At 38.2% G+C, this 18,688-nt stretch overlaps 1 protein-coding gene across 1 annotated transcript; it reads left to right on the top strand.

Annotated features, from left to right (window-relative positions):
* The first annotated feature begins 2,739 nt into the window (after positions 1-2,739).
* Positions 2,740-16,501, top strand: LOC110289434 (pyrin and HIN domain-containing protein 1). Its single transcript, XM_021155639.3, has 7 exons — positions 2,740-3,009; positions 7,974-8,255; positions 9,562-9,698; positions 10,852-11,091; positions 12,315-12,728; positions 14,646-14,834; positions 16,003-16,501. Exons 2-7 carry the CDS (start codon positions 7,994-7,996, stop codon positions 16,021-16,023), a joined length of 1,263 nt encoding a protein of 420 aa, XP_021011298.1. The 5' UTR covers positions 2,740-3,009; positions 7,974-7,993; the 3' UTR covers positions 16,024-16,501.
* Positions 16,502-18,688: the final 2,187 nt, after the last annotated feature.

Below are 18,688 nucleotides of genomic sequence, written 5' to 3'. Positions count from 1 at the left end.
ATACCAGCTGATATGAGGCCCTGAACACACATAGATTAGAGGACTTCCGAGTCTGTTCATTCAGAGATGATGCACCTAACCCTCAAGAGACTAGAGGTCCTAGGGAGTTTAGAGGTCAGGTGGGGTCGGGGATGGGGACATCCCTGTGGAGACAGGTGGCGTTGGGGGAAGAAATGGGATGTGGAACAGTCAGAGTAGGGACGGGTATAGGGGAGAATAAAATATGGTTTGTAAAAAAAAAGTAAATTAAAAAAGAAAGAAAATGATGAAGTAAAATTAAAAATTAATTGAGCTGAGAGATCCAAAAACCTTGGGAATGAAAAATTTTGAGTTTCCCAGGAAAATGAACAAGGTTCCTTGGGGCAGCCAGGAAAAATGGGCCATTAATCAATGGCTGTCCTAATACTGGATCAAAAGGGAGTATAAGCCCAGAGCTGGGTCATTTCCTGGAATATTTAGCTGAAGGAGAAACAAGCCCAGAGCTGAGTCAGTTCCTAGATTCTTCGAGGCCTCACCAAATAATAGAACCAATCAAAACTGTACTAATGTCGCTGCTGCAGTTCTAGCCAATCATGTTAGAGGTTTCCTAACTGTTCTAGAAAATTCCTCCAGCCCTGCATAAATGGGGCCTGAGATCTCTCTGGGTTGTCTCCATTTTGTATGGATAGCTTACCCGGTAGACATTTCTGCAAGATAAATGCTCTTTGCTTTTGCATACTATTTGAGTCTGGGGTCTTCCTTCAGCGATTCTTGGACTCTTATGGAGACCGAATGAATCACATAAGTTTGTGAAGTTTTCAAATAAAAATTAATGTTATGGGCTAAAGAGTTGGTTCAGTTGTTAAGAGTATTTGTTGCTCTTTCAGGACCCAGGTGCGATTACCAGCAACCACATGGAGATTTATCACCTCCTTGGGTACCAGGCATTTATATGTTGCACAGACATACATGTGGGCAAAAACATTCATACACCTAAAATAATAAAAATTAAATCTAAAAAAAGTGAAAGTGGAAAATAATAAGGAAAAAAGGAATTTTATATAAAATAGTGAAAAGTAAAAATTAATTTAGAGAAAAGTTCATTAAACATTAAATAAGTTAATACTCGTGTTTAATTATTATTTGATTACATTATTAGTATTCATCCTGTGCGACAATATCTAATTATAAGTAAAACTGTATCTCAGAGATATGAGCAAGTCCCTTTTATAAAGTCAATTGGTAATAAAGAAAACATGATGAAATTAGGCATAGTGTACACACATGTGATCCCTACACTCAGGAGGCCAGTGCATGGAGAGCTACATTTTGAGACTGGCCTGGGCTCCATAGTCAGACCCTGCATTGCATATCAAATGACAACAGCAATAGGGATAAGAAGTCAAAGTGTAACATCACCACTTTGCCACATCACAAATTAAACCATAATTTCTTTCTCTGATGCTGTAATTTGGAATGATCCATACAAAGACTGTCCACAGTGCTTGTCCCGGCTTGGTACCTTTGGCTACCTTGTGGCTATGTTGGGCTTCTGCAGCAGGGATAGGCAAGTCCACTGAGACATAAGCAGGAGCTGAGTGGAAACAGTAGGATCAACTTCCCCTGGCTTTCTTTACTACATCAGTTCAAAAGATGAAGAAAGGAAATGAAAAAAGCTACATTGGCCAAACAAAAGAAAGATAAAGATGGTAATTTTCAACCTCCATCCACCATGAATAAAGGGCTACAACCAGAATCAATGGTGGAGACACAGCACAGGTCCAGTGCCTTAGCTCTCCCAAGAAAAGCTTCTCTTTGGCTTTCCTTCCCCTTCTGTCCTTTTTGGGAATAATTAGTATTTTATGTAGTCTAAGAAACTAGTGAAGGTGGCATCTAGTCAGCAAATCCACAGTTTCTAGTCATCTACATTGTTTCAGAAATACTTCAAGGTAATCCAATTCCCAATGATGAAAACATGAAATGATGGCACGTTTTTAAAAGTTCTTAACTAAGGCAACCACCAGTTAAAGAATACTACTTTCCAAAGCTTCGTAAAAGATTTAAACCTAAACTGAGCCTGGTCTACAGAGAGAGTTCCTGGCCAGCCAAGACTACACAGTGAGACTGTCTTTGAAAGTAAATAAATTAATAATAATAATAATAGTAGTAGTAGTAGTAGTAGTAACAGAAAAGAGGAAAACTAAAGCCAAAATCCTTTCTGCTTACGTGAGATTGGAGTCCTATGTTTCTAACAGCATGGTACTCTGGAAAGTCCAGGGAACTAACCAAGGAGTGAAGTGTTTAAACCAAAAGCAATTTCATCTCAGATTTTTTTTTCTTTTCTTTTCTTCTTCTTTTTTTTTTTTTTTAAATTCATTCAAGAGCAGCTAGCAATTGCCAATTTCTACTGGTGCCATCTGCATCCTGAGCAGGAAAGAAAGAGACCTGGTGACTTAGCTTTGCCTTTTGGGGTTTCATCTTTATTCAAAAGAGAGCACATTCCTGGTGACTCACTTGTGAGTTTGTTGGATGCAGAGCTTTTATATTTGGTTCTTGTACCTGTAAGATTTGTAAGAAAAGCAAAACATATCAATGGAGTGTAACTGTCTCTGACTTTCTTATGGTGGCTAAAAGGTATACAGGAAGAAAACTGTTGAGTTTCAATCTTTGAGGAAATTGAAAGCGATGCACTCTGCCGGGAGGGGAACTTGCTGTTTCTTAGCTCTTCTGCCCACAAAACAACACCCAGCTGAGACATTCAGCAAGCCTCAGTCCATGGAGTGAGTCTAACCTGAGAATTTCTGTAGATTACATTTTCCAGTTCCCAAGAGATTTATTGGTTTATCTTCTTACACACACACACACACACACACACACACACACACACACACACACCAACTCCTCCCAGTCCCCAACAAACTTTAAGAAGAAGAAAGACAAAAGAGAAGAGGAGGAAGAGGAGTGGAGAAGCCTCTAGTCCTGCCCTGTAGAAGATCTCAGCTTTACATCCCTAGAAAAACATCCAGTAAGGTGAGTTCTACCTGTTTTCTGTAGATATGGTAGATATTGGCTACATCTGTAAAAACAACAAGGACAGTGAAAAGACCTTTGCTGGTTCTTGTGGAGGAGGCAGTGCTGATTTGGTGCCTGCTGCACTCAGCAGTGAGCCCACAGCAGCCAGATTAGGGTCAGTCACTCAAAAAGATGGCAGACACCTTTAGTCCTCCACCACAGAGGAATGAGCTAAGAATAAAACATTTTGCGTATTTTACATCGTTTAATGAACTTTCTAAGTATAAATCTGAGTAAGTGGGTAATGTGAAAGCTTTAATTAGCTTGGATAGGGAGTTCATGGTTACTTGGGAGCTGTGGGTGAGTGGGAAAAAGCCAAGATAGTGACATGAAAAATTATTGTGAATGAAAAGTGCCTCTGGACATGAAATGAATTTTCTAGTATCCGATCACTATGTGTAGTAGGAAGTTTCTCAGGTTCATAATATATAAACACACAGTGGTTTAACCATTTCCCAAGCCCATTATGTGTTGTTCTCTTCTTCACACCTCTCTAAAGATGGTATTTCCATTGTTAATTTCTACCGTCAGGAAAGTTATTTTGGCTGTGTTGTTTTCCTTTTGGTTCTCTAATGGTGAAGTGTAATAGAGTGATGGAAAGTTAATTAGAACACATGTATCTTGCACATTTATAGAACAGTTTGAAGAATATATGTACCACGGCAGAGGACTTTGTGTGAACTTGGATAGAAGCTCTTAATTGATTTCAGAGTTCTGTAAACATTAGACCAGTCTCGCTAAGTTTATTAATTATTGTAGCTAAACTTTCTAAATCACTGCAAAAGATTTTACTTATTTTTAGCAATCAAGAGATGTACTTCTTTTTCTTATTTTTATTTTTATTTTATTTTATTACATTTCAAATGTTATCCACCTTCCCAGTTTCCCCTCTTCAAACCTACTATCTTATCCCCTCTTCCTCTGCCTCTATGACTGTACTCCCTCACACACCCATCCACTCCTGCCTCCCTGCCCTGCCATTCCCCAACACTGGGGCATTGGGCCTTCACAGGACCAAGGGCTGTCCCTCCCACTGATACCAAATAAGGCCATCATCTGCTAAATTTGAAGCTGGAACCATGGTTCCCTTCATGTATACTCTTTGGTGGTTTAGTCCCTGAGAGCTCTGGAGGTTCTGGTTGGTTGATATTGTTGTTCTTCCCATGGGGGGGCAAAACCCTTCTATAATTCTCTTTTGTTAGTGTGCAGAATATCTTTTTGTACCAACAGAATTAGCAAGTGGGGGTGAGGCTTTATGTAGGCACCAGCCAGACATCTCTATGTTCAGAGTTGTGACAGTGAAATCTTCTTCACTGGGGCCTTTTGTCCATTTGTGATGAGCAACCGGAAGTCTTGGCAAAAGCCTGGGCTGTTTGGGAATTCCTGTGGGGACCCTTTGGACAACAACTCAATTAAGTGTAACCCAATTCCAGTTATGAAAGCTTCATATGGTGACAAGAAGTGCCTAGGTGGGACTCTGTCTCTTCTATTAATTTGAAATTCCACTTAGACTGCCTTCATATATATAATATTTTGGGAGATTTCTACTGTATTAGGTTTCCATACTACTCCTCAAATGTCCTTTAACTTTATATTCTCTCCCCATATTCCCTTCCATAACTCCTTCTCCTCTTCCCCTCCCCACTTGATCTTCCTGTCCCAAGTCCCATTCCATAATTATCTATTTTATTGTCATTTCCTAAAGAGATCTATCTCTTCACTCCATCCAGTGTTTCTCTACCTGTGGGTGGGACATGTTTGGTGGTTTGAACGACCCTTTCACATGGGTTGCATATCAGATATTCTGCATATCAGATATCCTGCATAACAGATATTTACAGTTCATAACAGTAGCAAAATTACAGTTATGAAATAGCAACAAAATAATTTTGCAGTTGGGGTCACCACATGAGCAACTGTATTGAAGAGTTTCAGTATCAGGAAGGTTGAGAACAACAGCTCAAGTTGTTTATTCTATGCCTACCCCGTGTGGTTCTACAGATTATAGCTTGCTTATCATTGACTTAACCAGAGCAACATATCTTAAATAAAATTTAACAAAAGCTTTTACTTAAATGACTATGACTTATCTATTCAGGCTCATAATACCATTTTTTTCAAGTTTCTGCTGTAGTTGTTTCATTTGTGATACTTCTGTATTCTCCTCCTTGTCTTTTCTTTATAGATATGTTTTATAGTTTAAAGAAAACTGTTAGTGAACTGTTACATCTTTTCCATTGCTCTAACAGTCAGCTATTCTTCCTGTTTTTCTTCTTTCACTTGGGCTTCTCTTGTAATGCAGAGGCAAGACCAGTAAAATTTGTGTTTCTGTTAAATTTTTACTGCAAGGCAATCCAACTTTACTCACAATTGCTTCCTCACAAATAATTCTAATATCTGTTTTTTGTGGTTTTGGTCTTTGAAACTACTGAAGATGGCAGTATCACACAATATATTTTTGAAACTATCATGTTTATCAATTTAAGATACTACTTGCAGGCTTTGTTTCATTTTTTTATTTTAATTTATGCTAAGTTTAAGGAACCTCCTTATAAAAGCAGGAATATATTTTCCTATCCAGAATGTGGTATCTGCAGATGTATATTAATACCTATTTCCTAAATACAATTTTACTGGGAACTTCACTGATAGGGATCATTACCACAAAATCAAGGCAGTCTGTCAAGAACAAAATGTGATGGTGCCCATGTAAGTGGAATGCATACAAATTATTCATACCTTCTGACATGTCACATATCATTATCTTTTGGAGCTGTGTTTTGTCACAAGTCATGAAAGAAATCAAATTATTTTTATTTGTAAAGCTCTTTGATTTATTATATCATGGAGGAGTGATATGTAAAGTTCACACATTCTTTTTCAAGGCAAAGTTTCTGCTGAGAATAAGCTTTAACCTTGTCCTCGAATCTTTGCAAGTGGTCTAGTTGGACTGACTACTTTCATGTCAGCTAGACACAAACTAGAGTCATTTTGTAAACCAGAATCTTCATTGAGAAAATGGATCTGCCAGACTGGCTTGTGGGCATGACTGTGGGGAGTTTTCTTGATTGACATGAAAGGCCCAGTTCACTGTGAGAAGTGTCATCCCTGAGCTGGTGGTTCTAGGTCCTGTAAGAAAGCATGCTGAATAAGCTATGGAGAGCAGGCCAGTAAGCAACATCCCTGTGTGGCATGAGGAGAAAAGAGTTTATTTTGTACACTACAGCATATCCTTAAAGGAAATCAGGACAGGATGTTAAGGCAAGAAACTGGAGGCTGAAGCCTTTTCCTTCCCAAGCAGCTTTGGTTCAATATTTTATCACAGCAATAGAAACCCTAAGATAGCCATCTTCATGTCTAAAGGTTTACAGGACACTCACATTCTTCAATATATTTAATCATCTTACCTAGCATGTATCTTTGAGTGGTCTTTCCCTTCATCCTCTGGGTCTTTTCAGCCACATGATGCTTGTAATTTTTCTCCAAAGAATAGCAATGAATAGGCCCAGGAAATGTAACATTCCAATTATACAAAAGATATACAGAACATAATCCCTAACCCACAGTATTTACAGATTTAAGCTAATTTGGAACCTATTCGGAGTCACCCAGAAAGTACACAAATGGCTAATCAGATCCAGACTTGCAGAATAATGTTCTTTCAGGAATTCTGGAACATTCCAGAAGGCAAAGGCTCATATTGTTTTCCTTCCTAAAAGTTATCATAGGCAACAGACAGAAAGAAATGAATAAATGGCAGTGCAACTCTTTTTAGCTACATCACAAAGCAGAACAAGTGCAGGAAGGCTGTAGACCCTTAGGACTCTCATATTAAGAGTAAAAGAACACAAATACAAAGACAGATCATTTGAGGCTTCCCAGAAGATTTTAAGGAGTAATGTTTAAAACAAAAACAAATTGAGGGATCATCGAGGGATTTAAACTGAATGTATTCATCATTTATATACAGTAAACAGATTCTATGAACAAATAAGAGTGATGAATGATATCAAAAGACATCAAACAGAAAGGAGAAAAAAAAAACAAGCAACTTTTGGCATACTTCTGCCCAATAAATATTGTGACCTGACTCTTAAAAGTATGAATATGTTCATCACAGTGACAATCATTTGGTCACAGAGGACCCTGAGATCAGGACTCAACAGAAACAGAATGCCAATAAGAGATGATTAGAACCAAGTGGGCAAGAGTCAGTGCCCCCAGTAAGGGTTGTGTGTTGTAGCTAACCAATATCCATTTATATGGTGAGAGGATGCAGCCCCTTTGCATATAATCCATTCCAGTCAATAGTGTAGGGAACCTACAAGCTTCAGACATCCAGAGATAAGCTCCACTATCAATGATTACTAGAAAGACCGACCAGAATTTCAACATATCTGATGGTTTGAATAAGGATGCTCCCCACATGGGTTCCTAGATCTGAATTGCTAGTCATTAGGGAGTGGCACTATTTTAAAGGATTAGGAAGTACAATCTTGTTGGAATAGGTGTGGCCTTGTTAGAGAAAGTATGTCACTGGGTGTGGGCTTAAAAAAAATCCCAAGCCAGGTCCAGTGGCTCTCTCTTCCTGATGCCTATGGATCCTGATGTAGAACTCGCAGCTATTTTTCCTGCACTGTGTATCCCTGCCTGCTGCCATGCTCCTTATCATGATGATGGATGTAGCACCCAATTAAATGCTTTCTTTTCTAAGAGTTGTTGTGGTCATAGTGTCTCTTCACAGCAATAGAACAATGACTAAGACAATGCTTATAGCCCATACTCTAAACACTGCAGCAACTGTTTATTTCTCTTTTCTTCCACGACAGACATGGCATGGGTCTTTCACTCACCTGGGTGTATCTTGTTTTTGAAATTGTATGTAAATGTTTATAATTATGTATGTTATTATTCTCATTTAGGTTCACACATAATTTGAAAGATGGTGAATGAATACAAGAGAATTGTTCTTCTGACAGGATTAATGGGTATTAATGACCATGATTTTAGAATGGTTAAGTCCTTGTTGAGCAAAGAACTAAAACTAAATAGAATGCAAGATGAGTACGACAGAGTTAAGATTGCTGATTTGATGGAAGACAAGTACCCAAAAGATGCTGGAGTGGATCAACTGATAAAACTATATAAGCAGATTCCAGGACTTGGAGACATTGCTAATAAACTCAAAAATGAGAAGGCAAAAGGTAATAGGGGAACACCCTGGATGTCACCCTTTCTTTAGTTTTTTCAAACATGTGCTTGCTCCACAGTGATCATAAGTGACATGGCCTATTTTGGTGTGTGTTTCTGGATGTATAGAAATGTCAACATTTCAGGTGTCAATATTTTGACACCTGACAAAATTTCCTTCCTGCAAAGAATTTTGATGTATTTGGGGTTAGATATCTTTGGGGGCATTCTGAAAAATAAAAACACAGAAGCTCTTGGGAGATGAGACTTCTCCCTACTGTAGAAAGGTGAGAAAATTATAAAATAAAGTTAGGGATATTTATTTTAAAATATTTAAGTTAATTAATGCTAATGCTCCATTAAGGCACTCAACATTATCTGTAATACAATAAAATTAAATAAATACATTAAAGTCTACTTCTGAATGATAAGTGGTTCCACTTTTAAAGTCACCTGGCATTAAACAAACAAACAAACAAACAAACAAAAAGTATGATTAATTTGGTCATAAAATATCCTATCTGTGGTCCCATCTGTGAAAGATGAAACACAGAGATATTCAGTTAAAGGCCAGGCTGTAGCTATGTAGCTAGACTCAATATCAAACCCTACAAACAATCAATAATCAAATTAATAGATTAAAATCAAACAGACACAAAGGTAGAAAGTCAAGGTAAATAGCACCATTTTGTCATATCACCAATCAGATCATTTCTTTCAATGATTTTCTAATTCTTAGTGATCATCTACAAAGGATGATTTGTCAATGGTTATTGTCATAGGAGAATTTAGAGGCCAGTGATCAACACTGGGTGACTTCCACTATTGTGTTCTATACTGTTTTTGAGAAAAAGTCTCTTCCTGAACGTGAGGCTCTCATTTTCTCTTAAACAGGCAAGCTAGAATATTCCTGCTCAGGCTAAAAGCTCTAGATGGGCAATTTGAGTTGTCACTAGATAGCCAAAGTCAGGTTTTCATGTTTGAGAGCAAGGGCTCTACCCACTGAAACATCTCCCCAGACCTAAACTTTAAATTCTTAGAAATAGACTGTAGAATAAGAGGGTTGGGGCAGGGATTGACTGATAGACATAGAAGTCCCCAGAATGGGAAAACTATACCAACTTCCCTTGTGGAGAACAAGGAAAACCCAGAGGCTGTCCTGTGCCTGACTTCATAGTTTTGACCACTGTGTGGGCACACGAAACTTCACTAGCAGAGGGAGGTAAGCACAGTGAGACAAGCAGGAGCTGAGAGCAAAGGGTATACTTCAGTTCTCTTAGAAAAGTTCCCAGTGTTTACTGTCTTTTCTCTTTGCATCAGCTAAAAGGAAACGGACAGGGAAAAGGAAAACTGCAGCAAAAAGACAAAGGCAAGAAGAACCCAGTACTTCCCAACCTATGTCCACCACAAATGAAGATGCAGAACCAGAATCAGGGAGGAGAACACCTGACACACAGGTATGGTGGCTAAGATCCCAGTGGAAAATCTACTAAGGTCCCTCCCCATTTTACCACCAAGTGAATATTTATCTGTCCACCTAGTCATAGGACCTAGTAAAAATCGATATTTGAAGTAATTAATTTTATATTTACTGGTCGTTCATGTGTCTGAACTAGTGCATGCTGTAACTTATGTTACGTAATTCTCTACAATGGAAATATAAAATCATTACTTAGGCAGGCAAGATGGCTCAGCAAGTAAAGGTGCTTAGTGCCATGCTGAAGGCCCATGTTCAACCCACAGATCCCACAGGCCACAATGGTACATCCCACCCAAACAGGCACAATATGGGAATATGAAACAGGCTAAATCATTATTTTTCTTTATACATTGTTTAAATGTGGTCAGTTTAAAGACATTGCTTTCCAAACCCTGTTAGAGGATATTGAACCTCAAATTGGACTTTCTAAATATAGACCAGCTAATCTGTCACCACGATGATGCACTGAAGAGTGATGTAAATGAATTGTTTGAACCAGTGTGAGGCAATCCTACCTCTGATCTTCTATTTAAAGGATGCTGTTCTCAAGGATCTTGAATCTCTTTTTCGAAAATGATTGTGCTTCATTTCACATTGAAAACCATGACTAGTGGAGGGGTTCAGAATAAGTAGGAGAGGAGCGAGCAGCTTGGCATGCATAAGAGTTTGGATCTAGTCTCTAACATAATAAAGGAAGAAAATTGATGGTTAACAAGACAAAGAGATGTGGATCACTGAAAGAAGGGAAAGCAAACCCATATAAACCTAGGATTCTACAATCTCTTCATGCGATTAAATCACTCACCCTATTATCAAATGCTTATATCAAAACCTCAGTTAAATAAATCTTTTTTCTTCCTTGGGAGGGTATGCCAATATAAAGTCATTTTGATGGCAATAGACTATATATAGGCAGCAGTATAATTTATCTAGAGTTTTTAGATGGTCAGTTAAAATACTTTAATGTTAACAGATGACACCAGAAATCCTGAACTGTTGTCACAAATACTTCAGGAGATTACAGAGCCATCTTATATGTTTGCCAGAATCTGACTCATCAGGTGTCTGCAGCAACAGCCTCAGTCCCCTGACTTCTGAAATGCCTTCCAACTCCCTCCCATATTGTCCAGGCTGCTCAGGTATCTTTACCAACTGCTTCCAGAAGAAACGAAGCCATTCAAATTTCTCCAACAATAGCATCCAGCAGTGGTCAGACCATCAGCAGATCTTCAGAAACATTAGAAAGCATCATTCAGTCCCCCAAAACTCCAACAAGACCACCCAGCAGGATTCTGAACCCTCCAGTGTCTCCAGGAACAGCATCCAGCAGTGCCCAGGCACTTGGAGTTCCTCTAGCAACACCGCCCAAGGTAATTTTCTGTTTTCACAATAGAATGACAGATGGTTATTACAACCTTGGACAACCTCATTAATCCCTGTACTAGCTTTTTTCTTTCCCAATGATGAAGCATTCTGAACAAAAGCAACTTGGGAAGGAAAGAGTTTATTTCACTTTAAGCTTCCTTCATTGAGGGAAGCCAAAGCAGAAAATCAGGCAGGAACTTGAAGGTGGGAATTGAAACAGAGACCAGAAAGGAAACCCTTACTTGCTGAGCTTGCTTTCTTATATAATAGAGAAACATCTACCTGAGATGGCACCACTCAGAGAGAACTGCTATGTCTTCCACATCAGTCATTAACAACAACAACAACAACAACAGCAATAACAACAAACACCCTATAGCCTGGTTGCCAAGCCAGTCTTATGGATGTAACTTCTCAGTTTAGATTCCCTCTTTCTGTTCATTTTAGTTTATATCAATTTGAAAAATCCTAAGAGCATAGCAAGTAAACACCATAGAGTGTAGCAATCATCTCTTTAACAATAATGTGTTCCAATGGAGACATCAGAGGACACACAAGATTCCCCAAGCAGCTCACAGGCCAGCCTACCTCGCACACACCACAGTGAACCAGAAAAAAATATCTCCAACAAGGTTAAAAGGCAAGACTAGCACCACAGCTTGTCCTGTGTTCTCTGTCACTCACACATCTATGAACATTCTTACACTCATTCTCACAGAAAACAATTTTTAAAAATATTTACCATAGTTAATATTTGTTGAATTACCAATCATGCAATCAATGTAGGCATAAATGATTTTATTATATGAAACACTGCATGAGGAATCTATGGAGATAACCCTGTGTAGTTTGGCTTTAGGCTGTTTCCAGTCTTTTCTGTACCTGCAAAGCATACTGAAATCACCTGTAACTAAACGTCCTTCATTTCTAAAGAAAGTGTATGATAGTGATTCCTTAAGTCCTGTACACTATTTATCAGACACTGGTGTCATCCTGGGAGCTACTATTTAAGTTAGCTTGGCTTTATTTGTTAATACTAGGGAAATGTACATATAATAGCCTTATCTACTAAGTATGAAAGTATCTACTAAGCTGAAATTATTACCCACATCTCCATTTCTTCTAAGAACTAAGTTATATCATGCCAGCTATTGTTCAGATTGTTTTTCTCATTCTACCTAATTATTTGCCTTAATGGTATCATTTTTGCTGTGTACATTCTATGCAGAGACAGAGACTGAAAAATGTACCCAAAGAACCTTCTGAGGAAAATGGTCACCAGCAAGGTTCCAAAAAAGTGATGGTGTTAAAAGTAACAGAACCATTTTCATATGACATGACAACAGAGAAGATGTTCCATGCCACTGTGGCTACAGAAACAGAATTCTTTAGAGTAAAGGTGTTTGACATTGTCCTGAAGGAGAAGTTCATACCAAATAAGGTCCTTACCATCTCAAACTATGTTGGTTACAATGGATTCATAAATATATACAGTGCATCTAGTGTGTCAGAGGTAAATGATGGCAAACCAATGAATATCCCACTTTCACTGAGGAAAAGCGCCAATCGAACACCTAAAATCAACTATCTTTGCTCAAAGAGAAGAGGAATATTTGTGAATGGAGTGTTTACTGTACTTAAGGTAAGCTATTGTATTATTTGGTAAAATTTCTTCTGCAATCTCTAATTTTCAATCTTAGTTTGGCAGATGCTATCGGTCAATTTTCTGAGTGCCAGAACTCAAGGCATACTTGATCAGTATTGGAGACTGGGATATCATGATGAAAATTGCTTTAGAAAGAGCTTTGCCAAGAAATGGTGGCTATTCATAGACATCCATAGACTGTGCATTTACATCAAGACTTGTATCATTAAAATTTTGCTTTGTTGAATTCTTTACCTCCTACATTAGTGAGAATTTGAAGGAGAATTTGAGAGTTGATGTCCTAAGAAATGACACAGGCTGTAATAACCAAAACAAAAATCAAAATAAACCCATCTGCCCCCAAATGGAGCTGGTGCAGAAAGTTGGGTTCTGATCAGCCATTCTTTTTTTTTTTTTGGTTTTTCGAGACAGGGTTTCTCTGTGTAGCCCTGGCTGTCCTGGAACTCACTTTGTAGACCAGGCTGGCCTCGAACTCAGAAATCCGCCTGCCTCTGCCTCCCGAGTGCTGGGATTAAAGGCGTGCGCCACCAAGCCCGGCTCTGATCAGCCATTCTTTACTTTTAGCCAAAAAGGTAGTTAAGAGAATGACCTCTGCTTTAAAAGATAAGAGAAATAAATGTAACAGATAAGAAAGGCTGTTTAATCTCTTAGTTTATAAATAGAGATAATGAAATAGAAAAATAATGAAAGAGTATGTCTTTTAGTTCAAGTTATCTATGCTTAACAGACATAAATGCTTTCAAATCACGAATTTGTAATGTGTGTGTGTGTGTGTGTGTGTATTTATGCTCTCACACACAGGTGCACGTGCACACACAGTGAATTTTTTGTTTTTTATTTTTCCAGGCATTTATGTGCAGTTAATTTAAATGAATTTGCAGGTATAATAGACATAGAGTTCAAAAATTAATTGGGTGGAGTACAAACTGACACAGCAGGGATTAGGAAATGTATGTGTTACACGAATGTGGATCCAGTCAATGAAAACTCAAAACAGTATTTCTTCTACACAAAAATAAACAAGGCGGCCTTTTTATCTTTATATGGGAAATTATGTAAGAAATACACAGATTTTGTTTTCACTTTTCTTATGTAGACCCCTGAAGAAATTTAACCTATATTGGTATAGCAGTAAAAATTAAGGCAATTTTTCCTATGGGGGAAAGCTGCAGCAAATATAGGTATGCATTCTCTAAAGGAACAGAACTGGTAGAATAAATCTATATATATACTAAAAAGAGATAGTAAAGTAGCTTATAGGATATGGTCTGGCTAGTCAAAGAATGGGTATCTCCCAACCAAAAAAAAAAAAAAAAAATCCAATAATCCTATGTTTAGTTGTTCTTTCCTTAAGGTTGAATAACCTAGATTGTCATCAACCTACACTGGATCCCCAAAGAAGTAGGTTCTAATAACTGTTAAGGAATGACTCGGCAGCAGAGTAGATTAAATTACCTGTGAGTGTGAGGGCAGACAAGTAAAAAGGAGAAGCATCCTACTTCCAGGTCTTTTTCTGTATGCTTCCATCAGAAGGGGTAACCCAAGTTTGAAATGGGTCTGTTGACCTCAAAGTGTCTGGAATTAGGGTTAGTCTTCCCATCTTGAATTATCCAATCAAGGATAACCCCTTACCTTTGCATTCAGTTGTGGTTTAGTTGATTCTTGGTGTGGTCAAGTTGACAACCAAGACTGGGCATCACAGGCTATAAGAAAAGCTTGAAAGGGGTTTACAAATCAGGATTTGCAACCCAGAATCTGTTTTGCTGCCTCATATCTCAACCTATAGCTCTAATCTTCTTGTCAGCAGCAAGGTTCTGCAGATACCCTTCAATTCTGATAGATGTGACAATGTCTGGCCATTTCTCACAGAATGAACATTAATTTATTTGGTAGAAAGAAGAAAAGAGGAACTACATTTGCTATGAGATAGGAGATGATACAGGAATGATGGAAGTGGAGGTCTATGGACGACTGACCAATATTGCTTGTAATCCTGGAGATAAACTTAGACTCGTATGCTTTAAACTGACCTCAGATGAAGAAAAAGCACAGCTGAGATCTACAGCACATAGTAACATGCAGGTGAGTGCTCTAGGGGAATATTCTCCTTCCCAGGGGTCATGCTTTCAGGATATTATACTGAAACTCAGTGCTGCTATAGCATAGAAAATTCAAGAGATGAAAGAAAAGTAAGTTTCCCAGTTAATATATGTAAACATCTCCTTTTTATCCTTTAAACTATGATGATTTTAATTATAAAAAAAAGGCAATTCAGAAAGATTCTTAAATGCCATTATATTATGGGCAGGACATGGTAGTTGATACCTTTAATTCCACCACTTAGGAGACTCAAGCAGGTTGATATGTATGAGTTGGATGCTAGCCTGGATTGCATAGTGAGTTCTAAGCCAGCCCAATTCCAAAACAGTCAGTTTTTTTTTTATTTGGTTTTTTTTTTTTAAGTAATGAAAGTATTAATTTTATGCAAACAGAGAGATTATCTGATAAGAATGTAGCTTTGATTAAGAGACATGTTTCAAATTCTGGCTACATGGTTTCTTTACAAAATGAGTAAAACTCCTCATCTACAACATAAAATTAATGCACATCACCAAGACTAATAAGCAGAACTTACAACAGTTCATATAAGCAGCCAAGAATACCCAGAGCAAGTTACTCCACAAAGCTGCAAGAGTCCATGTTCTTGTCACCCTGACACACAGATCCATGCAGCACTGGCTGTATACTAAAGCAAGGCTAAGATTATAGTGCAAAGGAATGAAATATAAGGGCTGGCCTCCTGAGTCACATTGTAATGTTCTCAGAGAGCCCTAGTTCTTAGGACCACGAGTCAACATTCTAAACCCTCCCACAGCAGCTGTTTGGGGCATGCATTTTGTACATTCTTCCTGTTCTCCTACCCAATACAAGCCCTCCACTCAAGAGCCCTTGCCTTTAGGTCTTGCACCTTCTTCTCTCTCGTTGCTCCATAAACTATCATTCTCTTCCACCTTCATCCATGCTGGTTTAGAGTAAAAAATATAAAAAAAAAAAAAAATAATGCATTTTAGTTGTCTCTAGCCAAAGAGTAAAAGGTGACCACAGGGGCAGAAAATCATAAGTAGGCAGGTGATGATGAAAAAACAATATAGAAGTGGCACAAAGAGACCAGATAGTGTGACTAAAGGGGGGGGGAGTGTATAACCAGCTTTACTAAGACTGATCTAATGTCATTACTATCTTTTTCAAGGTTATCAAAGCTAGGAATTGAGAAACAACCACTCAGTCCTGCTTCCTTTATGAAACTACATTAATTATTGTTTTGTGGACTTGGACATCACTGATGTTTATACAGATAAGATCCTGTTCCAACTACAGAAAAATGTCATTCAATTGATAAAAGCAAGCTCTTTGCTTTAGGAAATGGTGCTTATTCTTTCTACAGTTTTAGCATTTTATTACATATTTTGATTTTATAGTGTTTATACTTTGAATGAAAAAAACTTCAGGTACTTCACAAGTTTCTTGCGTTTGTCAGTTGCTTTAAAACTGGGTCTGAAGACCAAGGTGGAATAAACATGTTTCATGAAATATTTTCACTTATGTTTTGGGTGTGCTATTTAAAGACAAAGCCTTACTCATAAAGGGACAGCTTGTGCCATCCTCAGAAACATCAAGCCATCAATAAAAAGCATATGGAGGCTGAAATGCAGGCTGGAATGCAGTTGTGGAGACTAATGTCTTCAGAAGTGATGCAGTCCTTCCTATGCCTTTCCCTGAGTCAATGTGAGTACATTGTAGAGTTTAGTCATTTGAAAGATGAATTTCCAGAAGTGGATGATCAGAGTACATTGTACTGCTTGCAACAGAAAAGAATCTCACCTCTGAATATAGGGTGAAAGCATGTCAAGGAAATCCTGAGACCATGAGGAAGCTGTCCTAAAACAAATGAGTCTCAGTCAAGGCTTCCTGCAGTGTTAATTACCTCTCTCATTGTCATGACTGTATATCTAGAAACAGAAACTGAGAGAGATGCTTTATATTGGCTCACAGTTTAATGGTAAATGAGAGTGCCGTGGCTGATCACATTGTATCAGCAGAGCAGAAAGCAGAGAGCAATTATATGCTCTTGCGGAGAGCTCTCTTTCTTTTTATATTCAATTCACAAACTTTGCCAGTAGAATGTTGTCACCCACATTTAGGCTGAATTCCCAAATTGATTTATGGAAAAAAAAATTCCTCACAAACATGCCCAGAGTGTTGCCTCCTACGTGGATCTATATCCTGTTACCTTTATAATCAATATCAATAAGGACACTGGGCAATGATGACCAATCATGGAGAAAAGGAGCAAAGGAAAGGTAGAAATAGCAGCTATAACAAGATAAGTACAAGATATAAGTGTTTCTGACCCCTTGGGAAATTTGTGTAGACAAAGGCCTCAGTAGACTGACATTGGAAAATGGGATTAATTGGGATGTACGAAGGTCATAAGGGTTTTATCAGTTCTCATGAATAGATTGATATCACTACAAAGTAATGGGTCTTGAGGACCGATTTCTTGGATTTTTTTTTATATTACTACCACCTGAGAAGAAATCAATCAAGCATAGGTTATAGTTTAGCAACCTGGAACTCCACTTGGCTTGGGGCATATAACCAACCCCCTTCTAACAATGAACTGGAAGCTTCAGAGACTTACTTTCAAACACTATGCAAACAAACCCCTCTATAAACAATGCACCTACAAACCAATTGACAACCTAGAATGCTCAAGTGCATCAGGCTTCAGATATATGTTTCAAACATGGAAGTAGATTATTCTTTTAGCAATTCTTTAGTGATATATATCCCAGAACACACCTTGATACTACAAGAGATAGCCTAATCCAGCCTAGACTTGTTTGACTGCATAAATGAGACAAATATCACAGGGCTCCCAATGGAGAAGCTAGAGAAAGTACCCAAGGAGCTAAAGGGATCTGCAACCCTATTGTCGGAACAACATGATGTACTAACCAGAACTCCGGAGCTCTTGTCTCTAGCTGCATATGTATCGAAAGATGGCCTAGGCAGCCATCACTGGAAAAAGAGGCCCATTGGACTTGCAAACTTTATATGCCCCAATATAGGGGAATGCCAGGGCCAAAAGAATGGGAATGGGTGGGTAGGGAAGTGGGGAGCGCTATGGGGGACTTTTGGGATAGCATTGGAAATGTAACTGAGGAAAATATGTAATAAAAATATTAAAAATTAAAAAAAAGAGACAAACTGTCTACTATTTACCATTTTATGCCTATATATTATTGTATATGCTACTGATTAATATTAAATGACCTATGCAATAAACAAAATCCTATGATACCCAAGTTGGTCAATCAACCTCCTACTTCTCTTGAAGTCCATAATGTTAACACCACAGTAATTGCTATGCTTCAGTATCTTCATTATGTGGCCTGTTATTCACTTTGACTTCATATTTCTTCCTCACCTGCGATATTCCACAGCTTTAAATAAATGTCCGCTCCTACTTTGAAAATTGTATGATTGTTCAATTTAATTTCTGAATAAGTGGTCAAGAACCTGAGCACACAAATATCTTATGTCTTAGGGTTTCTACTGCTGTGATGAAATTCTATAAGAAAAAGCAAGTTTGCAGCAGGGCGTGATATTTGGCTATTACTATTCATCAATGAAGGAAGTTAGGGTAAGAACTCAGGGAAGGAACCTGGATGCAGGAGCTGATGCAGAGGCCATGGAGTGGTGCTGCTTACTGGTTTGTTATTCTTGGCTTGCTTAGCCTGTTTTCTTATAGAACTCAGGACCAAAAGCCCAGGAATTGTACCACCCTCAATGGGCTGTGCCCTTCTCCATCAAGCACTAAGAAAAGACCTATGGCTGTATCTTACAAAGCAATTTTCTCAATTGAGGTTCTC

This window comes from Mus caroli, unplaced genomic scaffold (assembly GCF_978045245.1).
Source record: "Mus caroli unplaced genomic scaffold, Mus_caroli_1 scaffold_1, whole genome shotgun sequence".
NCBI classification, from domain to species: domain Eukaryota; kingdom Metazoa; phylum Chordata; class Mammalia; order Rodentia; family Muridae; genus Mus; species Mus caroli.
This window is presented reverse-complemented; position numbering and strand designations above follow the sequence as displayed.